General features: G+C 34.7%; 1 protein-coding gene across 15 annotated transcripts in view; it reads right to left on the bottom strand.

Annotated features, from left to right (window-relative positions):
- LOC126741664 (voltage-dependent calcium channel type A subunit alpha-1) overlaps positions 1 to 20,659 on the bottom strand; it is a 771,245-nt gene that overhangs the window by 377,065 nt on the left and 373,521 nt on the right. For all 15 annotated transcript variants that reach the window (XM_050448203.1, XM_050448189.1, XM_050448197.1 and 12 more), the window contains 2 exons: positions 9,462 to 9,617; positions 9,180 to 9,403 (listed from right to left, as the gene is read on the bottom strand). In XM_050448203.1, the coding sequence (XP_050304160.1) occupies positions 9,180 to 9,403; positions 9,462 to 9,617 (380 nt within the window). The remainder of the gene's footprint in view (positions 1 to 9,179; positions 9,404 to 9,461; positions 9,618 to 20,659) is intronic.

Genomic DNA, 20,659 nt, shown 5'->3' with positions numbered 1-20,659 from the left:
GAATCAAAATATAAAAGCCTTCCGTTCGAATCCCCGGATGATCTGGAGAGTCCATCAGGCGTGAAATATCTAGGAGTGGATCTATGTAATATAGAAGGTCTGAACATGAACCTAAACGCCGTGCATCAACATCTGCAAACGGACCTCACATTTTACATGAGTAAAGTATATTTATTGACTTTAGCTGCAAAATATGAAAAACCTCTCTTAAAAATTTCTTTTCTATGTCTCCGTATTGTAACCCTGCTGCTTGAAGAACGCAATAAACGACTATGAGCATCGGCCCTAAATTCAAGTTTATCAAATAAATAGTGTGGTTTTTTTGTTTTTAATAATAAAACAAAAAACATCTATATGCAACTTCCTCCTATTATACATATTAAGTCATTGAGAATGACGCAAGAAGGGTGAAATATGTTGATGACGACGAACCCCATAGATTAGCCGTAAACACGAATTTTGTACTCTTTAAACTCTATGTGACTCAAAACTATCCAAACAAGGACTATGAACAATGTCGCAATGATTAAATTGACTCAATACTATGGATATAAAAATTTGATTTGTTTTTGTAAAAAGTAACGATTTATGAATATGCGTCTGATAGCAGATAATGCCTTTTTTAGTTTTAGGGTTATGTGCTCACGGAAACGCAAATCAGTGTCAATAAACAAACCCAGACTTTTATCAGGTGCGACTATGGGATTTCGAGTGTTATCTATATGCAGATTTAAATGATTTAAAACTAGATTTTTAGAAAGTTCGTTGCCAAATAGAATAATATTAGATTGATTGGGGTTTATTTTCAATTCATGCTTGGAAGAGATTTAAAATATACTTCCAAGTTCTTGGTTAATATGATCCATGGCGGTTTCAAGTTTATCCAACTAGAAAAAATATTTGAGCTGCGTGTCATCGGCATACAGATGGTTTGAACAGAACTGTAGGGACTCTATGAGACTTGAGGTATAAATGGTATACAATAGGAAACCTAGTATACTTCCGTGAAGAACCTTTAAACAGGAGAGGAGGAGGAGCCTTTAAACAGGAAAAGTAAGCAATCAAATCCGGTTGATATTGATTTTTATATAGGAACAATGCAAATAACTCTATACCAAATAACAAGGATCAAAGTAATTTAACGACAGATTAAATAAAAGTTAATATTGCTAAGTGGGGTCTTAAGTTTAGCGGTGAAGCAGAATCTAGTTCACTGGGATTAAATGCATTTTTAGAAACAGTTATTAAATTAAGTGACTCAAGGAGTGTATCAACCCAGTAGCTTTTCAAAAGTGCTGTAGAACTTTTTGAAGGAGAAGCTTTCATTTTTTATAGATCTTTAAAGGATCAAATATCAGATGGTGGTTAGCTGATTTGAGAGCTGAATTAGAGAAGTTGTATTTTGTTGCTTGTTGGTGATTGCCTTGTTTTGTATTTTCAGTACCTATATTTTTTTTAAATGGATAGGTAGGTCAAATGCAAAAAAATAAATGAAAATCATTTTGTAAAAATATTGCATTTATATTAGATTTATTATAAAAAAAAGAAAAACTCCCCCAAAAAGTCCAAGCCTAGCAAGTACCTCAGCCGAGACCTCCTCAACTCATCTGACTACATCTACAGAATCGACAACATTGGAAACAGAAGATCATGTTAAAATTCAAAGTGAAGCCTCCCTGACCTCCCTATTAGCATCTTCAACAAAGAAAAGAAAAACTTCTTCGGTGTCTTATGAAAAGAAAATTAATTGAAAGCTAAACTAAGCTTTTCTTGGCTAGATATTACTAAAGATTTCCTATTTTGCAAATATTTTCAGATTAAATTAATAAGCAGCAAATTCCATTTAACCAGGCATGGAAAAAAATGACTTCATCTAAACCGAGTTAAGGCTGCAGGCAAGACACCTGCAATATCTACTTTTTTGCAAGAGCACAGATTTTAAAGAAGAATTTTCACCAACAGATTTTAATGATAAAGTATGGAAACAAATTAAGTCAAGAACTCAAGGGAACAGGGAGAGTACTGAAATTAATGTAGCCTATATGAATAATCTATTTACTCGTCTTACTGTACCAGTGGAAGATTCAGTTAAACTTAAAATTATTAGGAAAAATTTATTGCCTTACTATCAAAGTCAACTCTTGTTAGTAGATGTAAGTTCTGTCAATGAACTAGTAAGATTGTGTCGAAGAATTGAAGACAATCGTAGAGACATTTTGAATTTTGATCCACCATCTTCAAGTAAAAACATAGTTAAAACTGACTTGTCATATAGAGAGGAAAAATCCTTCTATATGACAAGTAAAAGTAAGTCTATATGACATAAAAGGAAGAAAGAATCAAATATTTTATCCTATTAAAGAACTTGTTGAGACCTATTTGTCAAATAAGATTGTATAAGTCTTTCAGCAGAGTCACCAAACCCGACATAGTGTAATATTGCGACGAAAATAGAGTGATTTAGCATATCCAATGCCTTAGTGTAATCGAGGGGCATTATAACACTAACTTGCCCATAATCTACTGCTTTAGTCAAGGCATCTGTAACATCTAGCATTGCACTTGAGCAATCATATCCAAGGCGAGCGAAACCCGGACTGTCTGCAAGGAACTGATATTATATTTGTCAGCAAAACTTTTTATTTGCCTTTCTAAAACCTTCTCATAAATTTTCGATAAAGATGGAAGTATGCTAACAGAACGTAGATGACTCATGTCAATGGGTTTAGCGATTTTTGGTAGTGGAATAATATGCGGACAGCGCAGCTGTAAGAAGGTAGAATTAATTTGATCCCACCCAAACGCCCTGATCTTAATATTAAATATTATTCTTCTAATTCTTTCAACTTCTTCAGGAGTAGTATATTTAAAGCGGGGAGTATTCGCAATGCCAGGTTTAGTATTAGTTTTATAAAATTTAATTAGATCATTATCTAGCGGATAGGTACGCTAAGCTGAATTTATAAAAATTGAATTTACGCTATTTAAATCCTTAACCAACTCAGGAGGAATAGCTTTTTTATTGCCCGGTTTAATACTTAATTTATTTAGCTCAGCCCTTTTCTTTAGAAGTAGAGTTAGAGAATTTATTTTTAGGTAAGCCTTTTGCTTGGATCTTATTGCACAAGCAGTGTAGTTTCCTAGTTCCTTATAATAAGAGTAGTGCTCTAATGATTTAGAATTTCTATAACGTTATATAATATTATAAAGCATTATTTCTTTTTTTTTATTTTATGTTTTCTTTTATCCAAGGTGCGTATTTATGTTTATCAGGTTGGAAGGTCTTATGGGAGCATGAATATTAAAAAAAAAATAAGCTATTTACATAATATATTTTTTCATCGATATTCTGAATATGAATAATGTTCTCCCAGGGGCTTATATGGGTTTATATTTTTAAGATCTTTGTATTTTACCGTTTTAGCTTGAACCTGCTCAATTAAAAAGTTTAGTTCTATACAGGGTGTTTCAAAACTACGGGATCAAACTTCTAGGGGTTGTTCAGTGCAACAGGAGAATCCATTTGAATATAGGAACCCATGTTCGGAAATGTGTCACTATGCCACTACGGCCCTAAGACGAGTTTAAATTTAGAAAAAATATTAATTACCTAAATAAGATCTGATGCATTTATTTTTACCTTTTGTATATGATACTATCACAACAATTGTTCAAAATGTCTTCCTCCAACCTCAATACACCGATTTAAACGCCGAACATGATTTCGGCGGACTACACTAAAAATTTGATCCTCGTTTTGAATGATTTCAAATGCTGCTGTTATTCGTCCAATTAAGTCTAGATCTGATTCCACTGGAGTTTTGTAGACTAAAGATTTTACATGTCCCCACAAGAAATCAAGCGACGTTAAATCGGGTGACCTAGGAGGCCAAGAAACTGCTTCACCTCTGGCAATCCAATGGTGCCCAAAACGCTGAGCCAAATACTCGCGTACTTGTATAGCAAAGTGAGCTGGCGCTTCATCATGCTGAAACCACATTTGCTGTCTAACGTTTAGTGGAACATTTTCAAGGAGTTCTGGAAGAACTTCCAAAAAACGCAGATAAATAGGTCCCGTTAACCGTTTCGGTAGAAGGTATAGCCCAATTAAATAATCATCAACAATGCCTGCCCATACGTTGACAGACCAACGATTCTGATGTTTTCTTGGAAAAATTGCATAAGGATTTTCTTCGTCCCAAACATGGCTATTCCTACTATTAAAAATACCGTCTGTTGTGAAAGAGGATTCATCAGTCCACAAAACATATCGTAAAAAATTTGGTTGTGCAATGATGTGATCCAGAAGCCATCGACAAAATTGAACTCTAGGATGATAATCGGCTGCAGTCATACCTTGAACTTTCTGGAAGTGGTAAGGATGGAGTTGTTGCTCGTGTAGTACTTTCCAGACAGAAGCGTTACTCGTATTCATATTCTTATTTGATGATTCATCGGCAACTCGCTGAAGCACTTCTTCTTCAAATTCGACCATTCTTACGGTTCGAGCAACACCAGTATCATGCATCTTGGTCTTAAACATGCCTGTCTCAGCAAGCCGCCGATAAACCGCAATAAACTTTTTGTATCCAGGATGCTGTCATTCGGGATAACGTTCATGATACAACCGCGATGCTGCTCGTGTATTGCAGTTTGTTGCTCCGTATGCCAAATGCATATCCGCTAATTCTTGATTGGTAAAGTTTTCCATTAGAAATAAATGTTTAAAAATTGTAAGCTATAAAATTTTTAAACATGACATTGAGAATTGACATTGATAAGCGTCGATTTTAAACAATTGTTGTTATGGTATCATGTACAAAAGGTAAAAATAAATGCAGCAGATCTTATTTAGGAATTTTTTTTTTATAAATTTTAACGCGTCTTAGGGCCGTAGTGGAGTAGTGTCGCATTTCCGGACATGGGTTCCTATACTCAAATGGATTCTCCTGTTGCACTGAACAACCCCCAGAAGTTTGATCCCATAGTTCTGAAACACCCTGTATAAGATAAGATCTATTAAGGTTGCTGAATTAAGAGTAATTCTAGTTGGCTCGTTAATAACCTGACTCAATTGGAATACCTGTGCAATACTTTCCAATTTTTTTGTATATGAGGAAAACTGTAATAGATTAAAGTCAAAATCTCCAAGACATAAAATATCTTCATATTGAGTGCAGCAATGCGTGTTTCAAAAAAATCAAGAAAGTGGTTTATATTACCATGAGGTGGTCTGTATAATATACCTAACACAATTTTATTCCATGTGATTCAAAATAACAACCGAAAGATGTACCTACAAAATACCTGAATATGACCACCAGGCCTAAATATTACCACATTGTGCCAAAAGCAACCCTAGACTAGGACGTGATATTAATGCTAACGAGTCTCCGAACAATGGTGGGAACCTCCCCTCACCTGTTATCAATTACTTGGCACCAAGCGGGGGTTTTCTTTAGTTGCATAGATGTATTTTTAAAAAGAAAGAGCCTGGCAGTCTTTAATATATCTTTGTTGTAAGCACTTGAGTCCTATTTCCTTATATAATTTTGGTCGTTTACACTACGTATGTCCAAAAGTAGAGGACTGTATTTTTCAAAAAAAGCTTTATACAAAATGCTATAAAGCTATACAATTTGCCTTATAATATCCTACAATTTAAAGCAAGCAAATTTAAGTATGCATTAAATTCTTAAATTTTTAAAAAACAAGTAGAGAATTATGATTTAACTCATCACCAGCCCTTTTGCTGATTCCGAAGGATTGACATATGTAAGGAAGTTTATAAGAAATAATTAAGGACTTTATAAGTAATGTAGTTTCATTTATCATGAAATTGATAAGTTATAGTATTGTTATTTATTATACATGCGATTTTTAGCGCAACATGGTTATTTTTTTTTATAATTTACATTAAAATAATTCTCTGTAGGTTGAGTTTGAGAAGCCATGGGCTACACTTCGCCTTCTTGGAATATTATTATAACCAATTTATATTTAATTTATGATATTATATCTGAGAATATCTGAGAATATATATTTAGTTTATGATATTATACCCTGGGCCAGACTCCATTACATTATATAGTTTCAATATTTATTAGTTATAGTTTCATTATAGGTATATAATTTATAGTTCTATAGACTTAAGAATTTGCAAGAATTAAAAGAAAAAATACAGGGACCTATAAGCTTATTAATCACTTATAAAGTATTAATTAAGTCAAAAAAGTTTTGCTATTTTTAACTAAATTATGATAAAAGTGCGAGAGTGTTTTGACTCATTTTAAATTCTGATTTTATTCTTTTTTTTTCATAAATTATTTTAAATAGTTTGATATATTTTATTAACCTGAAAACTTAATTAGTGGACATTTAGTATTTATAAAATATTTATTTATAAAATAGTCTTAATAGTAATATACCGTCCTCCAAATACAAAAGTCTCAGAGATCTTAAGTTTTCTGCACGAAGTCGTTCCTCATATTTTGGTAAGTTCTGATTATTCTGTAGTTACGGGTGATTTAAACGTGGACCTTCTTAAACCAAATTCACTATTCAACACTCTATATAGTTACGGCTATTGTCAGTTGATTAACGAACCTACTAGAATCTCTAATACGTCATCTACCTGTTTGAATCCAAATTTTATTAATAATAAAAAAATAATTCTTCACTCCGGTACAATAAGTTCAGATATTAGTGATTATAATAAAATGCCATTTTGTGTTTTAAATATAAAAACTGGAAAACCTAGACAAAAAATTATTCATATATAAAACCTTCGCGTATTCCGAAATTTTAATCTCGAAAATTTTCAAAATGATCTTTCTAATATACAATGGAATACTATATTTTATATATTATATATAATTATTCTATATTTTATATAACATTAACGATAAGGTTCGTTTTCTTGGAGATCATATTAATTTATTATTTAATATACATGCGCCCTATAAAAGTGTCAGAGAAAGTAAAACGCCGGCTCCGTGGCTAACGGAAAATTTAAAGTTAATTTTCAAAGAGCGAGATAAAGCACTATCCAAATAAAATTATACTATTAATAAAAAGAAAGCAGTTGAAAGTTGAAATCATTATAAGGAAATGCGTAATTTCGCAGTGGCATCTATGGGAAGTGAGAAGGTTGCCTATCTGGCACATTTAGAAAAAACTAAATCCTCTAAAAACTTCTGACAACGCCTGCGTAATTTAAATATTAAGACATCTAAAGAAATTGCAGAGCTTTCTCCCACCTTATGTGATGCCAATGCAATAAATAACTACTTTATAAATATTTTTAATAAGTCTAACAACTGTCAAAATAAAATTAATTATTACTCTAGCAACAAATTTTCCGATCAAACATTTAGTTTTATCTTAGTTATTCAAGATACCGTCTATGAAATAATTCGAATTATTCGGTCAAATATCTCAGGTTGCGATGGCATTACGTTACAAATGCTACACCTTTGTCTGCCACAGATTATTGATCATATAACAAATATGATAAATTCTTGTTTAGAATCAGGCTACACACAGTCTTGGCGTGAGTCATTTGTATGCCCCATACCCAAAATATGTACTCTCAAATCCCTACAGGACTTGCGCCCTATAAGTTTTGAAAAGAGTTGTCTATGCACAGTTGTCATTTTATCTTACTGATAATAACATACTTCCAACTAAACAGTCTAGCTTTTGAGAAGGATTCAGTACAGCTACCACCCTCTTGAACATGATAGACAACATAATAAGGGGCTCTCGATAAAAAACTGGCCGTAATTTTAGTTGCTATAGATTATTAAAAGGCTTTCGATGCAATCGATCATGACTTGCTAGTCGCCAAGTTAAAGTTTTATGGTTGCAATGAAGTTGTTGTTTCTTTTTTTAAGTCCTATCTCTGGAATCGTACTCAACCAGTACGTATCAATAACAATTACTCCGATTCGAAACACATTTCTGGAGTTCCTCAAGGATCGATTCTGGGACCTCTTTTATTCTTGCTATATACTTCGGATCTTCCTTTAGTCGAAAAGAGCTCTGAGGTGTACCAGTACGCTGTTAACTCAGTTAATTCATTATTTCGATCTAGATGACATAGAACAGGCTTCTAAAAGTATAAATAGATAAGTAAGCTTAATCTTGCGCTACTCGAAAGAACACAATCTTAATATTAATGCCAATAAGACTAACGTTTTACTTTTTACCAATAAAAATCACCGTGCTAACGTTGAAAAAAAGATATACATTCAATATATCTTTAATAATAACCCCTTGGCTTTTGCTGAAAGCGTCAAGATTCTAGGTTTAACTATTGATTCTTCTTTAAGATTCCAAGGACATATTAGTGCTGTCTTGCAGAGGTGCTATTCGCGTATGCGTTTGTTCTAGGCTAACAAACATGTTTTAAATTTTAAGACAAGAAAAAAACTCTCAGTATCGTTAGTGTTATCCATTTTAAATTACTGTTTTATCGTTTAGTATCCTTGTCTTGATAATATAACCCAGCAGAAACTGCAACGTGTACAAAATACGTGTTGTCGATTTGTGTGTAATTTTAAAAAAATGGATCATGTGGCTAAAAATGGCATTTCTTTTTAAGTTTTATTTTATTACACTTATGTATCGACTCTATAAAAACCAAAAGCCAAAATATCTGTTAAAGAAATTAATTCCAAGAAATGCGATTCATGATAGAGATATAAGACATAAGAATCTGACATTGCCCCACCATAGCACAGCTCTTTTCTCACGTAGTTATACTTAGATTGCCGTAACAATTTGGACCTAATTTTTCAATTCCAATATCTCGCTTTAAAAATGAATATAAAACTTTGTTCTTGGAGGAACAATTACACAATTAGTTTTTTGTTCTCTGCGGATTTACAAATGTATTTAATTAATTTTTTTTCTCTCAATTTGTTCTTTGGTTAATTCTTATATTACTATTACTGCTTCTTTGTTAAAACATTTATAATTTTTATTAATAGGATTAAGAGATAAAAGTAGCTTTAGCTAATCTTCGCCTTTTTGGGCAAATGTAATGTAATGTGCATTTGATACGAAATAAAGACATTTTTATTTATTTATTATTTATTACTATTTCTCTTCTCAGAAGTTCTGAACCTAACAATCCAGTAATAGAAAACTATGATAAATTCAAAATAGTTTCTTACCCAATACAAAATAGCAGTCCAACCCTCCATCGTAATACACTGGAACACTGTCAACATGGCGAATCCGATGTTATCAAATGAAGTAATGCCATTATTTGGACCGTGCCACCGCTCTAGACAAACGCTGTTACCGTCCCTGCACCAGTTGCTGCCTTGTTTCCTAGCCTCGGTTTCGTTATCGGTATTACATGGCACTTCTTCATCGTTTTCTTTAACTATTTGAGCTGTAATTTTGAAATAAAATAACAATTCTGGAGCTATAGGGACTCTGGTAAAACTTACTTATATCGTATAAACTATAACAAGTTCTGTGTAAGGCTCCGGAGTAAAATTCCAGTCCAATTATAGCAAATATCACAATGGCGAATAAAACTAATAATCCTATTTGCAGCAAGGGGGCCATAGCTTTGATGATGGACTTCAGCACAACTTGCAAACCTAAATTTAAAATATGTGTTTATAACTTTATTGTAGAAGCAAACAATTATGCAATTTGGTTAGCAATAGAAAAAAATCTATGGAATTGCATTTAATAATATATTATAACAGTGATTATATGTGTCCCTCCAGATACAATAATTTATTAATTAAAGTTAAATATATCTCCCTCTTTACGTGTGTGACCTGTAACTCCGCCCTTTTCATGCCAATTCAGGGAATGTGACCCATATTAGATTAATATATGTAATTAATTATATATTGGTATTAGAATTTGCTTAGCAATGCCTACAGACTAGATAATACCTGTTTTAATATATATCTAAATTAACCCTTAATAGTTATTCATTGAACAACTATTGAACTATCAAAAATTTTGCTCACCATCTCCTGACCGGTAACCAACACTATTTTTGCCCGATATCTTTTATTGAGGCTTGAAATCAGGCCTAAATAAATTATGCCAGAGTTTGGTTAATCTAGATTATAAAGCATAATTTAGTGCGGTATGATATACAGAGTCATAATTTTCAAGGTTTCTAAAAATTATGATGATGCCAAACTATTTGTCAACTATTGCAAGTAGAGGTTCATTTGAACAAAGATGTTAAACTTATTAATAAAACCCCAACAATTTTCGCACAAACCAGGAAGGAATGCTGGAAAGTATTATTGCCACCAAACAAAATATATTTTGCTCGCCAGGTGTCCCAAATAAATTATTTCTGACGGCAACTATACACACTAGCTTAATTAAAGGTATAAATTAATTATAAGAAACTTGCATAGTAAATATTACCTATGCCTAAGAAAAGATAAAAAAAACATTTATACTGGTGCTCATAGGGACGACATATTTTTTAAAATATTCTAAACTGATGAATACCATCACTGTCCTTTTTGACTATTAATAGCGATCTAAAAATCAAATTCAAATTGAAACTGAAATTTGAATGATTTCAGTTTCAATTATATATATATATATATATATATATATATTATATTATATTATATATTTATATTATATATATATATATATATATGGCTATATATATATATATTGCCGAGCTCGATTACCGAGTAAAAATAAAAAAATAATCACATTATAAAAGATAAATCTAAACTAAAGATAAAGCTACAGTCTTTGGTGAGTTTTACTACGGCTAAACAATCCTATGCCAGATTTGCAAATCCGGCCACAAACATCACACGGAAATTCCTGCAGAGCCAGTCTTTGGGTTCTTCTAGTCAGTTGAGGAGCAACGCACGTCGCTCTTCTCCATTGGGCACGATTGTTAACTTTCTCTTCCCAGTTTTCAATTCCCAATAGCTTTAAATCATCGTGGACGACATCTTTGAAGCGTTTGTATTGGCCTCCCGGCCTCCTTGCACCTTCTGTTAGTTCTCCATACAAAAGAGATTTTGGTAAGCGCTGTTCGTCCATTCTGTATATATGACCCAGCCATCTCATTCTTGCCTTTCGTACCATAGTGTCAATATTTATACAGTTTGATCTTTGCAGAACCTCATTATTAGATACTTTATGAAACCATCTGATTCTCTTCAATTGTCGCAGTTGCCGTTGCTGAAATTATTCAAGAGCCTTTATATGTCGTCTGTATGGGATCCATGATTCGCAGCCATATAGTAGCGTTGGTACAATTATTGCTCTATATACTGCCGTCTTCGTTTTAAGACTCAAATTATGATTGTAAAACACTCGATCCTTAAGATTCCAATACGCTTTTGATGCAGAGCTAATTCTGTTTGCTATTTCGTCGTCTATGTTTAGTTTTGTACTAAATACGCTACCTAGGTAGTTAAAGCGTTCAACTTGCTCCAAAGTCTCGCCATTGACCTGTATGAGCTGAAGATTATCTGATGCAGGAGTTATAAGAAGCTTGGTTTTTGACGTGTTTAGTTTTAGACCTAAGGCCATACCAAGCCTTAGGCATAAGAAGCAAGAATTTCCTGAAGAGTTTCTGCTGTGTACGCAATCAGCGTACAGTCATCTGCATTCTGAAGATCTGTGATAAAACGCACTCTTGTTCTAGCTCTAAGACGTTATAAATTGAAAAGCCCTCCATCATATCTACAGGGTGTCATTGAAATGGTGTAAAAAAATTCGGGGGGTGATAGTACTCCTAAAAATTTTAAAAAAAGTTCCTATAACTATAGGGCGAAAAATGCATATTAAGGGAGTTAGGGGCACTGAAAGGGTAAATTTAAAAAACGGTTTTTTGAAATTGTAGGCTTAAAAAACGAGATAAAATTTCGAAAAAAAATCCTCTGCCATAAATTTTGACCCAAAATCAAATGGTGATACTGAAAAATAATTTGGAAAATCGGAAAGGGTAGTTTTTGCAAGGGTAGGGAGTTAATTCGTGAATAACTTTTTTTAGGTTATTTTTTTCGCAACGTGGGTTCATTTTTTAAAAACTACATACTTTTTCCTACAAAAAAGGTACTCTTGTTGCACATCGCCCAGAACGATGGTTTTCGAGAAAATTGAAGGCAAAAAGTTTGCTCTGATGGGTTGCTAACTGGTTAAACAACATAAACCTATGAAAGTTATGGGGTTTCAAAAGTAAACACGTAGTTATTAAATAATTAATTAAAAAATCTAAATTTTATGATTTTTAAAACATCGTATTGCTTTAAAAAAACGAAATAAACCAATTACCAAAATTCCTTATTAAATGCATACTTATTTGATTCATTAGCCTAGTTTACACCGCGAGTACCAAATATTCAGTACGCGGACTAAAACCTCTACATATTCTCAAACCTATTAAGTCACAATTTGGAATAATTTACGTGTAAACTTGTCAACTCGAGCACGTTGAGTTTGAGAATAGGGGATTGGGTCCGCGTATTGAATATTTGGTACTCGCGGTGTAAACTAGGCTAATGAATCAAATAAGTATGCATTTAATAAGGAATTTTGGTAATTGGTTTATTTCGTTTTTTTAAAGCAATACGATGTTTTAAAAATCATGAAATTTAGATTTTTCAATTAATTATTTAATAACTACTTGTTTACTTTTGAAACCCCATAACTTTCATAAGTTTATGTTGTTTAACCAGTTAGCAGCCCATCAGAGCAAACTTTTTGCCTTCAATTTTCTCAAAAACCATCGTTCTGGGCGATGTGCAACAAGAGTACCTTTTTTGTAGGAAAAAGTATGTAGTTTTTAAAAAATGAACCCGGGTTGCGAAGAAAATAACCTAAAAAAAGTTATTCACGAATTAACCCCTTACCCTTGCAAAAACTACCCTTTCCGATTTTCCAAATTATTTTTCAGTATCACGATTTGATTTTGGGTCAAAATTTATGGCAGAGGATTTTTTTTCGAAATTTTATCTCGTTTTTTAAGCCTACAATTTCAAAAAACCGTTTTTTACATTTACCCTTTCAGTGCCCCTAACTCCCTTAATATGCATTTTCCACCCTAAAGTTATAGGAACTTTTTTTTAAATTTTTAGGAGTACTATCACCCCCCGAATTTTTTTACACCATTTCAATGACACCCTGTATATCTGATTCCAATCCCTCTACCAGTTAGATTTCTGTCAACAATGATCGATAGCGCCGCAAGGAAAACATTAAACAAAATAGGAGCCAGGACGCAGCCCTGCCTAACTCCCGTCTCAGTGGAGAACGGTTCGGAGAGCTCACCGTTTACTAGCACTTGTGCTTAATTACTTGTATGTAAATTTTCGACCACTGAGACGAATTTATTTGGGATTCCAAAACGTTTTAAAATGCACCAGAGAACCTTTCTGTTAACCGAATCAAAGGCCTTCGCCAGATCTATGAATGCGACATGTAATTGAGTCTGATGTTCTCTCGCCTTTTCTTGAAGTTGGCGAAGTGCAAAGATCAGATCGTTGGTTCCTCTGTTTGGCCGAAAGCCGCTCTGGGTTTCTGGAATAAGTTTCTCCACTACTGGTTGTAGTCTATCCGCTAAGATCTTTGACAGAATCTTTCCCGCTATCGATAGTAATGAAATGCCGCGATAGTTGTTACAGTCATACGCGGAGCCTTTATTCTTGCAAATGTTTATGATATTGGCGTTTTTAAAGTCTTGTGGGGTTTTTTCGCTGAGCCAGATTTCGCCTAAGACAGATTTCAACGGTACAATAATATCGTCACCGGCCGCCTTGTAGATCTCAGCTGGTAAGCCGTCGGGCCCCGCAGCTTTATTATTTTTTAATTTTTTGATAGCTGATCGAATTTCTTCCACAGATATTGGACCATCTAGTTCGTGTGCCGTTTCATATTGTGGAATCATGTCTATCACTTTGAGGTCAACTTTGTTTGATTGATTAAGTACTGTGCAATAGTGTTCCCTCCATCTTAGCATGATATCTTTTATGTCCTTAAGAGTATTGCCGTGCATGTCTTTTACTGGGCATATATTTCGGCGGGTAACACTTCTTTTAGAGCTTGAAAAAACTTTTTGTAGTCTCGGTCATCTTCGAACTGCTGTATTTCGCGCGCCTTGTTTTCCCACCAGTTGTTCTTAAGCATTCGCGTTTCCTTTCTGAGTTCGTTTTTAGTATCTCTAAGCTTCGTTTGCGCAGCTATCTTCTGAGGATTGCTAAGAGCGTTTTCCTGAGCTACGTACTTACGTTCCAATAGAGGTTTTATCAGGAGTTCATTCTCTTTGAACCAGTCTGGCTGATGATTGCGCGGATGGTTCCCAGAATTGAGCTGCTAATGTCCATTAGATTTTGTTTAACTAAAGCCCAGTGTTCTTCTAGATCTTGTGGGAAATTATCGGCATGAAGATTTTCCCTAATTTCGCTACGAAAATGCGAAGCTACTGCTATATCCTTCAGTTTTTCTAGGCAAAGCTTTTTGTTGACTTTCTTACTATTGCCACGCCTATACCTTGGTTTTAAGTTGCTTTTTAAGTTAGCCAGGACCAGGCGGTGGTCCGTCCAGCACTCTACGTCAACTCTGGCTTTAATATATAAGTAAAAATAGCAACTCTCCGTTTGAATTTGCTTTTCCGATTCCGTGGGCACCGATAACCTTTGGCCATATATCAGCTGCTTTACCAACCCTGGCATTGAAATCTCCCAAGAGAATAACATATTCTTTCCTTGGTATTCTTTCTAAGATGTTGTTGAGTTCTTCATAAAATACTTTCTTTATTTCAAGGTCTGCGTCCAGTGTTGGTGCATAAGCCGATATGATGGTAACATAATTACCATTAGCCACTTGGTATTGGAGCAGCATGAATCTTTCGGAGATGCCATAAGGTAGTTGTTGGAATGATTTGACTATATCGTTCTTTATCACGAAGCCTACTCCGTGCAGCCTTCTACCATCCTCTGGATAACCTCTCCAGAAAAAGGTATAGTTCTGTTCGGTTAAAGAATCTTCACTGAGTAGATGGGTCTCAGAAAGGGCGGCTATGTCCACATTAAAGCGGTTTAGTTGATCTGCTATAACTGCCGTTTTTCGTTGTGCATGAGTAGCAGTGTCCGAGTCGTGCAAGGTGCGGATGTTCCAGGCGGCTAAGGATAAGTTTTTGGTTTTAGTTTGTGGTAGTCTTTCTGATAATTCGTTCGATCAGGCACCCTCCCCCGGAGATCCGAGTGGGAGGGTATTTTACCTCCGGATTGTTTTGTGCTGTTCCAACGATTCATCTTCAAATGTAGGCTGCGACTGTGGTATTGTCGGAAACAACCAGATCAGGGTCGCCTGCTGCCCAGTTGCTATCGCATGAAGGAGGTCTATGGATAATCAGGACGCGATGAGAGTCATTTCCTACTCTCTCCTTGAGGGCGATGATGGTGGATTGTCCTAAGGTATTCTGCTTATACCGGCAGAGACTCGGTTGTCTTTTAGTCGCCTCTTACGACAGGCAGACAATACCTTGGGGCTATTTTACAAACGTACCCGAACCCCACACGGGGAATTATATTATTTATTAATCTAGTTATTATTTTTAACAACTTTTATTTAAACCATTTTCCTCTCACACGCACCCCTTTCATTTCATGAGGGCACCCCTTTAAATTTCTGTTATGCGTGTGTTCTTATGGAAATTACAATTTTTTATTTTTTATGGTTTTCCTATGGAAAATAGACATTTTTCTTATTATACTTTTTAGATAAGCTTTTTATTATCAATGTATAGCAAAAAAAATTTTTTGATTTGCTCATCCTTTTAAAATTCTTCAATTTTCCAATCAGTTTATAGTGTAAAATAGCCATAGAGATTTGTCGAGGGATGAATCTTTATCCTACAGAGATTTGTGTACCATAAAAATACAGTATCTTCTAATAGGAATTCTCTAACTTTGATTAATAATAGCGGTCATATTATTGAATTGGACGTTTTTTATTCAGTTTGTTTAGCTGGATTACCACATACGGATATAGCATTCAGCAGCAAGCGCAAATAACAAAATTCTTTTATCAATACTGCTGTTTTTTTGCATGCTTCGCCCATTTTATATTTGCCATATTCGGTTTACCAAAGACTATACTTTTACTATTCGCAATATGGCAGTTAGATTTGTGTCCACTGGTTCAGTTAATTATTACCCAATACTTGCTCATTAGCAAAACGGCAGATCTGCCAAAAATATTGCTGCTATGCGTGGAATTGAAAAGCCAGCGTACTCTAAGTTCTTTGTGAAGACTGCCAATCTAATTTGTTACAGATACCCTCAATTTTAAAAGCTGTTGCAGAAATAAATGAGGAACTACACCTACACCTATCTTAAACACCACTTCTAGCTTTACTGGATTAAATAATGATTTTTTTTTGTTGAACTTCAAGATCTCCAACCGGGTCAAGAATGTTATTTTTTACAACTTTCCTGAGTAAAATAAGAATTTGAACAGTGTAAATGCTCTCTTGAACTGTCTTAATTTGTCCATTATAGAAGTTGAAAACAAAATTCGAATAAAAAAATCTTACAAAAATTGCCACAGGGCTCCTAAAGTAATTTTTAAAAGCCAGAGAAAGCAAGGTTTGTTATTCGTTCCAGAATCAAACTAAAAGATAGAAATATTTACATAGGTCTATATCTGACCAAGATGCAGGTAGAAGTGGAGGCTGCAATAAGATCTGAATTTAGGCAAAGATTATCAAATGAAAAAAGAGACTTACAGATTCGATATTTTTAAGGTCCTAAAATTATCCAAAGAACTAAGTAGGCCAAATTTTCCTAAAAGTTTTTTGTTATATTACCAGAACACTCAAGGCTTAAGAACTTAGTGGGATGTCCTACAAAATAACTGTACCAGTATATACCAGTCTGTCAATATAATTATATCATCTACGTAACCAATCTTCTGTAAATATAATTATAACATTATTATGGGCCTTACTGACTTTAATAGCTACCGCCAGGACTGTTCAAACAATATCAGTGGACAGTGTCTTCAAGACAGGGGGAAAGGGATATTATTCCATACACAAATAAACTATACCTAATAAACGTCTTTTAGATCCTGATATTATTAAACACGCTTTTGTTTCAGTTGTGTATATCCCACTCAATTCGTCAGGACAATTTTACATTGATTTTTTTGAAACATTGGACTCACTCTCTTTTCAAATGTCGGATACTACCGGACATCGGTGATTTCAACTTGCTTCATGGTATATAGGAAAAAGTAGCTTCAGCTCCACAGTAATGGAGCACGACTTGAACAAGTATTAAGTGCACCCGTTATGTCAGATATAAGTAATTTCCATAACATATTTTAACTTAACTTATACCTAACCTCACACAAAAGCCTTCTCGATCTGGTATTGCAAGTAAGCAGACTATTTTTTTGGATCGTCCAGTTGCTCACCCACCGCTTTGCATTACGTTAAATAGTTGATTCGTACAGACCGAAGAGGATCTCGGATTTACTGGATTCTACTGAAATTTTAAGTCTGCCAAGTTTCACAAAATCGTAATATTTTTGGATTAGTTTGACTTCACTTTTTTCGAACTTTCACTTCGAAATGGGTCTCTTTAGTCAACGCTAAATATTTTTTTATGAAATTATTATTATTGCAATTGTTATATTAGTACCTCTGAAAAAATACTCGGCTAGAAAATTCCCAGTATGATTTTCAATTTCACTTGAAAATCGTATTATCGAAAACGAAAAATTGCCGAAAAAATATTAACAAAAACGATCATTTTTCGACTATCGGGAGCTTTCTAAGTTGAGACAGCTATGCAAGGATCTGACACAGGAATGCTGCACACAATATATTTATTGAAGCAGCTATTGGGTCTAGCATAAAGAAATGGTGGTCATTTATTTACCATAAAAGGAAAAATAGTTTTTTTCCAATTACACTAAGATATTAGGACAAGACCAGTTTTACTAAAAAAGAGATTGCTAACATGTTTGCTGTTTATTTTTTCTACAGCAGCATTACTCAAAGTGTGCTCCAAGGAGCTCCGGTGCTCCGCGAAACCTCCAGTAGGGCTCCACCAGCAGTCATAATAAATGAAAGCATGTATTAAAGTGGACCCTATAAGAATAAATTGACCTAAGATAAAAATAAACTGTGTTACTGGTACATATTATATGAAAATTTAATATATGTATTATTAAGTAAATGCTCGACCTATTACATCGGAATGTTACAGCGTTACTCGTACGCCACCATTCGCCCCCCGGACTATAAAGCCGCGTCCAGATCTGTACCACGTCGCGTACTACGATGCGAGCAGAAAACCCACGTTCACATACGCCGTATCGAACAACACCTCGCATTGCAACCGTTTGTGCCATCCATTTTACTGATATTTTAATTTTTGTCAGTAGTTAATTTAGCGTTCAGAATGGATATTGCTGCTGCTGCGTATATTTATATTCATTACGCTTTATCAAGTAAAAAACCGAAACGGAAACAAAGGCGATGGTGGCAAAGAGAAATTTATAGAAATAGACTGAAATATGGTGCGAATAATTTGCTTGCGGATTTAAAGATGCAAAAAATTAGTGGTCAATACAAAAATTTTACGCGAATGTCAACAACAGATTTTGAGTATTTTGTGAATGCAATTGGGCCCAAAATAGGAAAGCGAGATACCAAGTTTCGAAAAGTAATCTCGGTTCAAGAAAGACTTGCTGTAACCCTACGTTTCCTGGCAACAGGAGATTCGTACACAAGTTTACAATATTTGTTCAGAATCTCTAAGCAGTCCATTAGCGAAATAGTTCTAGAAGTATGCAAAGCTCTAGTTGAAGAACTAAAGGGAAATATTCAGGTAAAATTTTAACTCCTAGCATATTTTGTTAGTATATTTTGTATTTATTTATTTTTAAACAAATCTACAAATCAGTTGCGTATCACTGCATTTACAAGGTCTTCATTATGTAGGTTTTTCTGACGAAGGATTTCCAGGAGACACTGAAGGGGAGAACAAAGAGATGAGGGTGAATTACGGTAGTCTGGTGGCGACATAGGATATTGAAAGAGTTGAGAATTAGGGCGTTGGTTCTGGGAATATGACAAATCTTGAGATGTTATTGTAGAAGCAAAAGAATAACTCTATATAAATAAGCAAATTAGTTATCTTCTTTTTAATTTCATCCACCGTTGTATTTAACTTAGAGGATATTTGAGTCCAAGAATCAAATTTTTTATTTTTGTTGTGATAGAATGCATGTTTTGGATTCCATAAGCAGTCATGATGCCTATAGAATGCAATTAAATGAGATATACGCTCGTCAGTCCACTCCATGACACCTGCCGATAGCCAAAATATAATACTAAAATGAAGAAACAAATCGTGTCGTACGGTCTGGTCTCGTCGTTCGTTTCCCGTCCAGATTTGCTTGGCGTCGTCGCGTACCAATCCTTTGATGTTTCGTCAGAAAACCGACTCGCCCTGGATCGCGACGAGCGCCGAGCTGCAACACTTTTTAAGTTTGCGACGGCGTTCGTTTCGACGTCCAAATTGGTTCGCGACGTGGTACAGATCTGGACGCGGCTTAAGCTTCGAATGACCTCGGTTCGTCGCGCTGTTTCTCGTGCTCGTGCGTCGACGCGTACTTCGGAGAAAATCGTCTGGCTCTCCGAAGTTTCTGAGGAATTCGAGATGATTCGATGGTTGCTGGTATAATATGAAGGAGGATTGTTTGGCGCGGAGAATTTATTAATCAAGCAACGTACCGCAAAATTTATTCACACCGCGCTTAGTATTTTATGTTCGCTTGTCTTGTTGTTGTTCGTAGTGGTTGTAAAATCTTGTATTTCGTGCGTAAAGAGATACCATTTGTCATAAAATTGACCAAATCAAAATAGTGTTAAAGAAAAATGGAGCGCTGGCTTAAAGGTGTTGCAAAAAATGTGGTTCGTTTGGATGATGCGTCAAATTCAAATTAAGGTGATATGATGGCGTCAAGTTCTAGTTTGATGGTTTCAAGTTCAAGTAGTAAAACATCTAATGACACACTGAAGGTGAAAAAACGAAAGTATGACGAATCATACATTAATCTCGGATTTGTTGATTCCAACGGCTCACCTCTTTGTATGTTGTGCAGCAAACTGCTCCCTAATAGTTCGATGGTACCTGCTAAGATGCGCCGACATTTAGAAACTGTACATCCCGACTTCAAAAACAAAAGGAAGCAATTTTTTCTACGTAAAAAAAAACAATTATTAAGAAGCCAAAAAACTATGACGTATGCGACTCAGACTGTGAATGAAAAGGCCACGGAGGTATCGTATTTGATTAGTTACCGCATTGCCCAAGCAGGAGAAGCGCGCACTATCACTGAAAAGCTAATAAAACCATGTGTGGTGGCCATAACAAAATGTATGCTTGGCGAAAAATCTGTAAAGCATCTTTCTACAGTGCCGCTTTCGAACGATATAGTTACTCGCTGAATTGGGGATATCGCATCAAAGATAAAACAAGAACTGGTTTCACGGCTTCAAAATAACAAATTCGTCTTGCAAATGGATGAGTTGACTGATTTTGCTGGACTGGCCATCTTGCTAGTAATTGTGCGATATCCATATAAACATTCACTCGAAGAAGACTTGCTTATGTGC

This window comes from Anthonomus grandis, chromosome 10 (genome assembly GCF_022605725.1).
Source record: "Anthonomus grandis grandis chromosome 10, icAntGran1.3, whole genome shotgun sequence".
Lineage (NCBI taxonomy): Eukaryota > Metazoa > Arthropoda > Insecta > Coleoptera > Curculionidae > Anthonomus > Anthonomus grandis.
Note: the sequence above shows the minus strand (reverse complement) of the source record. Positions and strands in the feature narration are given on the sequence as shown.